General features: G+C 44.6%; 1 protein-coding gene and 1 long non-coding RNA gene across 3 annotated transcripts; one reads left to right on the top strand and one right to left on the bottom strand.

Moving 5' to 3' along the window:
• Positions 1–1,808: 1,808 nt before the first annotated feature.
• LOC115938921 (uncharacterized) lies at positions 1,809–2,196 on the bottom strand. Its single transcript, XR_004073910.2, has 2 exons — positions 2,094–2,196; positions 1,809–1,926 (listed from the first exon to the last, which is right to left on the bottom strand). It is a non-coding gene; the product is annotated as an uncharacterized LOC115938921 (long non-coding RNA).
• Positions 2,197–2,253: 57 nt separating this feature from the next.
• RBM8A (RNA binding motif protein 8A) lies at positions 2,254–4,288 on the top strand. Of its 2 annotated transcripts, none has more exons than XM_006751789.3 (6): positions 2,254–2,405; positions 2,684–2,743; positions 2,872–2,946; positions 3,127–3,263; positions 3,579–3,715; positions 3,817–4,288. In XM_006751789.3, exons 1-6 carry the CDS (start codon positions 2,339–2,341, stop codon positions 3,860–3,862), a joined length of 522 nt encoding a protein of 173 aa, XP_006751852.1. In that variant the 5' UTR covers positions 2,254–2,338; the 3' UTR covers positions 3,863–4,288. The 2 variants fall into 2 exon arrangements, with proteins under 2 accessions (XP_006751852.1, XP_006751851.1); XM_006751788.3 differs by having other exon boundaries at positions 2,869–2,946.
• The last annotated feature ends 5,197 nt before the right edge of the window (positions 4,289–9,485 follow it).

Here is a 9,485-nt window from a genome sequence, read left to right as displayed (position 1 = left end):
TTAAAGATTTTATTTATTTGAGAAAGATAGAGAGAGCATTAGCAGGGGAAAGAGCAGAGGGAGAGGGAGAAGCAGACTCCCTGCACTGATGCAGGACTCGATCCCAGGACCCTGGGATCAGGACCTGGGCCAAAGGCAGATGCTTAACTGACTGAGCCACCCAGACACTCACATTTTTCATTTTTACTTATAGTCTAATCTGAAACTGTCATAGAAGAAAATACAGATTTTACATTTATGCCAGTGATATTTAAATTCAGTATAAATTTGTTTAATTAACAAGTCAGTCTACTTAAGGAAAAATACTAATCAAGGAACATCATGGGGGCTATCTGTGATTGTGAAAAATCATGAATACCCAAATACTTGAAGTCGAGAAATTATTGCCTACAGAATAAAATTCCAAAATCCTTAGCATGGCATACATTTTGGCCCCAACCTGTACTTTCAGCTTTATTTCCTAGCCACACAGCATCAGGCAAACAGAATTTCTTGCCATTCTGGTTATTTGTTCCTTCAATAAGTATGTATCAAATGTCTACTGTGAGCCAGACACTGGTCTAAACTGTAAAGCTGGGGCGCCTGGGTGGCTCAGTCGTTAAGTGTCTGCCTTTGGCTCAAGTCGTGATCCCAGGGTCCTGGGTTTGAGCCCCGAATCGGGCTCCCTGCTCAGCGGGAAGCCTGCTTCTTCCTCTCCCACTCCCCCTGCTTGTGTTCCCTCTCTTGCTGTGTCTCTCTCTGTCAAATAAATAAAATCTTTAAAAAAATAAAATAAAATAAACTGTAAGGCTATTGTTGTAAATAAGAGTCTCTGCCATAAGGATTACACTCTAATGGGAAATTGACAATAAACAAGATAGAAAGTAAACAAGGTAATTGGGCTGGCATTTAAGCTCTGTGAAGGAAATAAACAGAGTGACGGACAGTAAAGTAGAGAAGAATCCTTCGATTCCAGCAGTATTTTTGGGAGACCTAAAGGATGAGGTTGAATGAGCCATGTGAAGAGCTGGAGTAAGAACATCAGGAACAGGAAGTTCCAAAAGTCCTGAGGGGAAAGAGACAACCATAGTTGAGGGAAAGTGTAGGGAGAGCTTAATGAGAGGTAATTTGGTGATGGAAGTCGTTGGAAACAGGCAGAGCAGGTGATGTTTGAATTTTATTCCAAGTGCAAGAATAAGGAAGGGTTTTTGGTAGGGATAGGGCCAGCTGATTTTTTCAAAGATCACACTACCTACTGTGGAGAGTGGATTAGTGTCTCCTAGTCTCAGTACAACTGCTTTGCCTGGAAAACTACCCAGTCTTAAAGGCCTAGTTCAAATGGAAGCCTTCTTATTCCCAGTCCTATTATAAACTTCCTTTGTACCACCATTAACAACTTTGTGATAGCAATCATCACTCTCATAATATAATTATATAAAGTGACTGTTGATAATGTAATTATTTTTCCTTTTATTGCCAGCACCTTCTCTAGTATTAGATAAACATAACTGTTTGATTAAAAAAATTAATAAATAAGTGGATGTGCAGTCCACTATTGTTGAAGGCCTACATCAGGATTCCAGAATTTGGGGGCAATATGGGTTTTGCGTCCTAGGCAAAAAACTACTAGGTTTTTAAACATGAAATACCTGCACCATTCCCAAAGACGCTAAAGTCCCTATTTTGTTTAAAGCCATGATTTTTTTTTTTTAATTCTCGGAGGTGGTGGCAAGGGTTTGAGAGTTTATCTTAAAAAAATAAATAAGCAGCTGATACCCGTCTCACCAATCCTAGTTCACTGACAACCAGGTCTGTTAGTTTTCTTGAGAGAGAAATTCGGTGCTGCAGTACGAACCGGAAGCAGCTTTTGAGCCAGCATTGCTGATTGAACTATTTTAAAAATGTTTCCATCACGGATCCAGCTACTCCTCCGAACAGGGTACGGGTCTAGAAGTTTTGAGAGAAAAAAAAACATTCATCAAGTTCCATTTCCTAGTATGGAGTCCAAGGAGACGAAAAACAATCCTCTAATAAAAAAATTAGGCAGTGCTTCTCTGGCAGTAGTATTTCTCCTCGGCTGCCCTAATTAATAGGAAGCCATTGTCTGCACCTACCCACTAGCGGTCCCTTAGAGCTTTACTCCATTCAGCTCACCAGCTGTTCAAGATGGCTACAAGAGCACTTCCGGCATCTTCCCGAACTAGGCCCGCCTTTATTTGCGTATTTTCACCGCGCCGGGGGCGGGACTTAAACTTAGCTTTTGATTGGTCAACTTAACTAGCGACTTTTCCCCTCCGCGACAGTTTCCCGAGGTGCCTAGTGCTTGAGCGGCACGGACGAGAGTAAGAAGGAAGGCAAGATGGCGGACGTGCTGGATCTTCATGAGGCGGGGGGCGAGGATTTCGCCATGGATGAGGATGGGGACGGTGAGGACAGTGGAGGCGGCTGCGGGAAGCGGGGAAGGTGCGAGAGAAGGGACTAATAGGAAGATAATTTCCTTTCCCGTCAGGGAGGATGGGATTCGGGGAATCGGGTTTCAGTTGGATTAGAGACAGCGCCCCCTTCGGGAGGAATGCGGGCGGGACCGGGAAGAGAATGGGACTGGAGGTGGTGGGGCTGCTTTCAGATAATGTGTCCGTAAAGAGACTATTGTTACAAATACTTGTTATTTTTGTTACTCATTCTTTCACTTCTGGGGCTCCAGAGAGCATCCACAAACTGAAAGAAAAGGCGAAGAAACGGAAGGGCCGCGGCTTTGGCTCCGGTGAGTGTTTGTGGGGAAAATGGGTCTAGAATGGCGATATTCTACGAGTTTTGGAGTCCCCATTCAGACTCATGGGGAACAGCGGGAGAATGGATTTCTGGTGATCTCTTGTATGTTCCATATAGAAGAAGGGTCTCGAGCGCGGATGCGTGAGGATTATGACAGCGTGGAACAGGATGGTGATGAACCTGGACCGCAACGCTGTAAGTAAAATGTAGCCTGTAGGGATCTGTTTGTAGGGAATTATGGACCAATGAAATAAAACCCAGTAGGAATGGGGTCGGAGATACCTTAACCAATCTCTGGAATCCCCACTTAGTCCACTCTTGTGATCTTGCTTGAAGTTTTTCTCTTGTGCTCAAACCTCCCTCCCTCTCCAACAGCTGTTGAAGGCTGGATTCTCTTTGTCACTGGAGTCCATGAGGAAGCCACCGAAGAAGACATCCATGACAAATTTGCAGAGTATGGGGAAATAAAAAACATCCACCTCAACCTGGACAGGCGTACAGGATACCTGAAGGTATCCCTAAGTGACACCCTATTGCCTCTCTTCCCGCATAACCTTTAGACAGCTTTGATAGTTCTCCCATGTTTGTTGTGATTGGCCAAGAGCAAAGTTGAAATAAAATGAGATTGGAAATTGATTTTGTCAGACATAGCAAAGAGACGGAAACAGACATTTTGTATGTACAATAAGGATATATGATGTACATTTGTTGTTAAAAGTTTATAGATTTTTGTATTTGAGTATGAGTTTAGATTTGAGGAATAGGATACTTAGGTGGTGTTTGGTGGAATATGAGAGTTTTGATCTCTGTCTTTTCACTTGTCCCAGGGCTATACTCTAGTTGAGTATGAAACATACAAGGAGGCCCAGGCTGCAATGGAGGGACTCAATGGCCAGGATTTGATGGGACAGCCCATCAGTGTGGACTGGTGTTTTGTTCGGGGTCCACCCAAGGGCAAGAGGAGGTAAAGTGGAGAGGGCAAACTATCTTGGTGAAGGGAACATGAGCAAAACAGAATAAGGATGTTGTATTATGTTCCTCTGATGGGCCCTTCCTTTTCCCTAGAGGTGGCCGAAGACGCAGCAGGAGTCCAGACCGGAGGCGGCGCTGACAGGTCCTCTGTTGTCCAGATGTTCTCTCCAGAGATTCTACTTGACCATGCAGCCTTGGAGAAATAGGGCAGGGGTGGAACTCACTGTGTTTATATTTAATCTCTCACCCTACTTGCTTAGTGGATTGGTTTTTGTTTTTGAGTTAGAATAAATGTCCCATTTTTGTTTTGTATATTTAAAATTACTTTCTTCTTCTAACATTGCAATCTCGGAAGCACTATTTACAGTAAGGCAGTTTGGGTCACTGTGAAGATGCTTCTTGGGCCTCAATTCTGTGTGAATTTCTACATTAAATATAGTCTCAAGTTTCAGCTAGGGTGAGAGTAGAGACACTGCTCAGTACTTCTTTTTCTTGGAAGCTAAGAGAGCCCAGGTAGAAGTGAGGTGTTCTTGAGATATTAAAGCATAATTATTTTGTTCCTGTATACTCTGTTCCATGCAAATGGATGTTACAGGAATGTCTCTCTTGTTTCTCCTGTCCTTCCTGCTGCCATGTTTGTTTGTACTTGCAGCTGTCTAAGGGCCTGAATCTCCTGTCGGGGCATTCTCTCAGAACCTTTTTCCCTGGAAGAGTCTATACTAAGTTCCTGGTGCCTTCTTCGGCAGTCAAGGGTGAAGGCTCCATAGAGGAGAGGATCCAGAGGAGCATTGAGGAGGCCGAAAAGGAAAAGGATGTGGCTGAGGCTGGGGGGAACTTCAGTTAGCATGGTGGGAGAGAACCAGTACCACAGGCCCAGCAGGTAATAAGGTGTCCAGCAGAGGACGAAGGTCAGCAAGACAAGTAGGGCCAGTCGCAGGGCCCGCAGACGAACACGGGAGCGATTGTCTAAGGAGTGACGGAGGGCAAATTCACCGGCAGGGGCTGGGAATTTAGAAAACACTCAAATTCAGAACCCCTCAGCTTCTGAATTGAGTGTAGGATGAACAGGCAGGGATGGTGAGCTGGAGTTCTCCCGATACAAGGAAGAGAATGTGGCAAATAGGAGGTAATGTTGCACATCCTCTTCCCTTCCCAAACTGGGATTATATGCTCCCCCCTCTCCCCTAGGGAGTATGACAGACATGCTGGAGGAAAGGTTTTGATTGAGATGTGGTGTTATGAAGCTACTAAGACTACTTGAAGACTTGATGGTGTCCAAGACTAAAGGAGAACACTGATCACCTTCCTCCTCAATCTTGCCCAGCTAACTCAACAATGGAGGGTAGCTAGAGGCTGGTTACAACTGGAGGCATTTAGAAAATACCTGTAGCATCAGGTGCTAGAGGGATGGTTATGATGTCACTTTTGGTTTGATAGAAAACTATCAGATCAGTAAATGAGGCTAGAGGCAATAGTTTTTAGGGTATGGGTTAGGGCCCGGGGATTGGAGTCTTACCATGGTTCCCCTTCCTTGTCCGGGGACTAGACACACTGAGGACAATGCGGCTATAGCAGACGGTCATGGCAGTCGGTGGCAGCAGAAAGAGGCAGCAGAAGGTGAAGAGGTTATAGGTGATCTCTTGCCATCGAGCCTTGAAGCTGCCTTTGGTGACACACTGAGTGAAGGGGACTGGGCCAGCTCGGCGGACGGTGTGGAACAGGAACAGCTGGAGTGGAGTTTGAGGACTGTTAGAACTGGTCCCCCTTCACCCTTCTCCCTGGTCACACTATCCCAGTTCATCCTTAATTCTCTGCAAAGCTGGGTAGTGCTGAGTTCATCCATAGTGCCATATTTAAAAGGTTCAAAACTTGAGAATCCCTGTCTTCCCCTTAGGCTACGGAGCTAATCATTAAGTTTGTTAAATCCTGGGACTTAAAAGAATCTTGCCTCCTCCAGTACTGTTCTAACATTGGGCTTTGTAAAAGGATGTTTCTACCACCTCACCAACATTTTTAGCTGAAATGATTTTTTTGATGTGTCTAATTCTGTGGAAAAAGAAATTTTGTATAAAATGGGTGCTGCTAAAATTTCAGGCCATTTTGCAGCCACTCTGTGAAGTGACCTTTAGTGATAGTCTTATGTACAATAACTATAACGGTGAAACAATGTTAAGTAATAAAATTTAACATTTTCCAAATGCTGTTGGCTGCCCCTTCCCCTTTTTGGTAAATTGCTGAGATTTTGGTTTGAATCTTAGAGTATTTTTCAGTTTAGAGCTTCAGGTTAGTACCTTGATTCAGGTAAGGCAGATTGAGTTACTATTAGTTTGATAAAAGTCAAGCTTAGTGGGTCTCTGATTCCTAGATCTAAGGCATTTGGGAAAGTGATTTCAGCAGGTGTGAGGGACTTTTAGGAAAGGTGAATAGTATCAGCCACAGACACAATTTTATGTTTGCCGCGTCCGGACATCACGGCCCCAAACACACTGCGAGCAGCTGCCCCAGACACAATTTTATGAATGGCTTGGAGTTATGATCAGCTACTCTGAGCTAGTTGGGGAGTCGTCTTTCCCCTTCCCCTGTCTTGAGTCCATATATTTGTAGGTTTTTTGGTTGGTTGGTTTGGTTTCTTTTTGCACTATGCCTAGATGTATCTGACATCTTGTGAAAAGGGGTTTAAAAATAAGCAAGGCTCCTGGACTTAGAGTTTGGTCTGTAGCCCTCCTTCTGCCTTTCCTTCCCCCTATTACATGCAGTTTATCACCCACTATAGAAACCTTCCTTTCAACCACTTACGATACTTAGAAACTTGAGCCTTCAAAGATAATTTCTAACTACTCCAATAGTCCCTCACCACACTTAAAAAAAGGTTTTTTTATTGACATATTAGTCCTTGAAGGTAAGATTAATATTTTAAATAGAACATACGGGCAATGCAGAATTTATACAACAGGATGCTAATTTGGAACCAAAAATACCATCTTTTGCACATGTATCATAATGTTATCATCAGTTTGCCATTGAAACAAATGGAGATTGCAGTTGTCAGAATGTAACAAATGATGAAACTCCTATCTAATATCTTGTGGCCCATTGGTTTCAAGTGATTTAGCCAAAGTCATATAGCTAGTTAGTAGAGCCTAGACTCAGAAAAAACAAAGTAAAACAATGCAACAAAAACAGGCTTCTACCTCCCAGTCCACATCTAAAATTTGCTTCATATAAACAACTGTAATACCTTTTGCACTGAGGCAGCAATGCTGTTTTTTAAAGCTTTGGGTAGCAGAGGTCCTTCTTGCAGCATTGTTAGAAGCACTATTTTTTGTCTTAGAACTATAGTCAGACTAACTTTTGGTAGTTCTATTTCTAATATTTGAGGATTTAAGGATCATATTTTAAATCTGATTCTATAATGCACTGTCATTCCAGAGCCCCTTCTAGGTAGAATCCTAATCCTGGTCTACTCCTTCCCCTCAGAGGGTGGTGGTGGTTTTGGTTTTGGTCTTAAAGGAATTGCTTCATATTTCATTTTTTTCTAGATTTCTAGTTCATTGTCAATACATGAGATTTGATAACTGGTACTCAAGTTCAAATGCTCCATTTTCTTTCTAGTTTTCTTTCCAGTTTTCACAGTAAAGCTAGAATAAAAAATACAAATCTGATTATGTCACTCTCCATCTTTTACCTTAGTGTCTCTCCACTGCCCTCAGGATAAAGTACAACCTTAATATCTATAACCTACTCTTCCTTCCCATCCAGGCTCATTACTCACCCATTTTCTTTCTTTCTTTTTTTAAGATTTTATTTATTTGACACAGAGAGAGAGGGAGAAGCAGGCTCCCCACTGAGCAAGGAGCCCGACGTGGGGCTCGATCCCAGGACCCCAGGATCATGACCTGAGCTGAAGGCAGCCACTTAACTGACTGAGCCACCCAGGCGCCCACTCACCCATTTTCTAGCTCTCAACTTTAGCTACAACTACTTTGAATTCCTCTACCTTCCACCCTCCCCAGCATTCCTCCTGCTTGAACTTGTCTAACACCTCTCTTATTTTAATCAAAAACAATCAGTTTTAATGTCTTTGAGAAGTTTTCCCTGACTGTCCAGGAGTGGGTCAGACATCCTCATTGTTCTTTAGCTCCTTATGCTTACCTTTAGCATAATGCTTTACTGCATACTTTATTATAATTGCATACTAATATGTCTTCTGCTCTAGTAAGTTTCCTGAAGGCAGGTCTTTGCTGCTCAATCCTTGATAGAGCATTAGAGTGTGCCTAGGGGTGATTAACACTATTTTTTGAATGGATGAGTGACTGTACCAGAGTTTTAACCAAAGCCCCTGACTTCACTGTCTTCTTTATAGACCCCCATATATGTTTTATCCCTAGAGTTTCTGCAACAGTCTCCTGAAGAAGAAGCTGGAGGATGCAAAAAGGCATAGGTACAGGGTACTGCTTTGAAGATGTAGGGTCTTAATAGAGATACAGGTTAACCTGCAATGATCTTAATTTGCAAAACATCAGAGGCTCCCCTCTGAGCATTAATGGGTGACCACTGGTCAAGCACACCCCTTGACTCCAAACGCTCTTGTTGTTTACCCAAATTATTGTCCAGTCTACCCTTGAGTCCCAACAAGTCACTCACCTGGGGCAAGGCAAGCAGGAAACTAAGTCCCCAGGCCGTCCCCAGAAGTTTCCTTCCAGCTGAGCGGGGTCCAAGCGGGTGGAGTACAGCTGCCTGACGGTCAAGTCCAATCACCACAGGCAGGAAAGCTGCAGCATACATGGCCATTAGTTTCAGGAACATGAGTGTCCGACATGCGATGTCCCCGGCCAGCCACTGAACAGTGATATTCCAGATGGCATCTAGGGGCATAACCACAAAAGTGACTAGTAAGTCAGCAGCTGCTAAGTGGGCAAAGAGTCGTCGTACAGGGGACGGGCGGATTTGGCTGGGTTGTGGCCGAGTCACTGACCAAAGGACGGTCAGGTTCCCTGCAGCTGAAGAAATGAACAGCACAATGGTCACTCCCACTCGGACCTTGGCTGCAGCTGAGAAGGTGGGCTGCTCTGAGCCCTCCACCTCTACTCCTGATCCAGCCCAGACCTCCTCCCCCGCGGCTAACCCCCGAGGGGTGCCATTGCCTGCAGACATGGTGACCTGGAAGGGAAAGGGGTGGGAGGATGAAGTGTTAGTATGAAGAGGTTAGCTTCGTCCACTGATTCTTCGCCCTCCTCCTTATTAGAATCTGAAGCTGGTTATTGCGAATTTCGTCCATTAAAGCCTCTGTCTCTGGAGACTCTCCATCTGTATCCTGGAGGTCACCTGCCCAACTGTCAGGGTCCCGCAGGGAACAGGGATCTGGTGCTGGCTTCTACTTCCATAGACTTCTTTAGCCCCTACAGCCCTGGGTTCGGCCGCAGCGGGTGTGTGTTTGTGTGTGTGTTGGGGGTGTTCTGGAAGCACCCCGGGGGCAACCCTATCCTAGCCGGGCAGGCGAGACGCTGCGGTGTCTTCTCGCCCCGCCCCTAATGCAAGCCCCGCCCCTGGTCCAGAATATTTAAAGAAGAATGTACCGCCGGAAGCGTGCTTAGAAAATAGAGGCCATCCGATAAGCGTATATTCAGACGGAGACCCACCGAAAAACACCCTGGTGTTGATCCAGAAACAAACGTTTCTTGTTCTGAGATTCCAAGGCCGGCCTCACTCGCTTTCTTTTCTGGCGATATTTGTCCCTCGCGAGACACCGTTGATCGTCCAGG

Source organism: Leptonychotes weddellii, chromosome 4 (assembly GCF_054177405.1).
Source record: "Leptonychotes weddellii isolate Sample4059 chromosome 4, ASM5417740v2, whole genome shotgun sequence".
Classification (NCBI taxonomy): Eukaryota; Metazoa; Chordata; class Mammalia; order Carnivora; family Phocidae; genus Leptonychotes; species Leptonychotes weddellii.
Note: the sequence above shows the minus strand (reverse complement) of the source record. Positions and strands in the feature narration are given on the sequence as shown.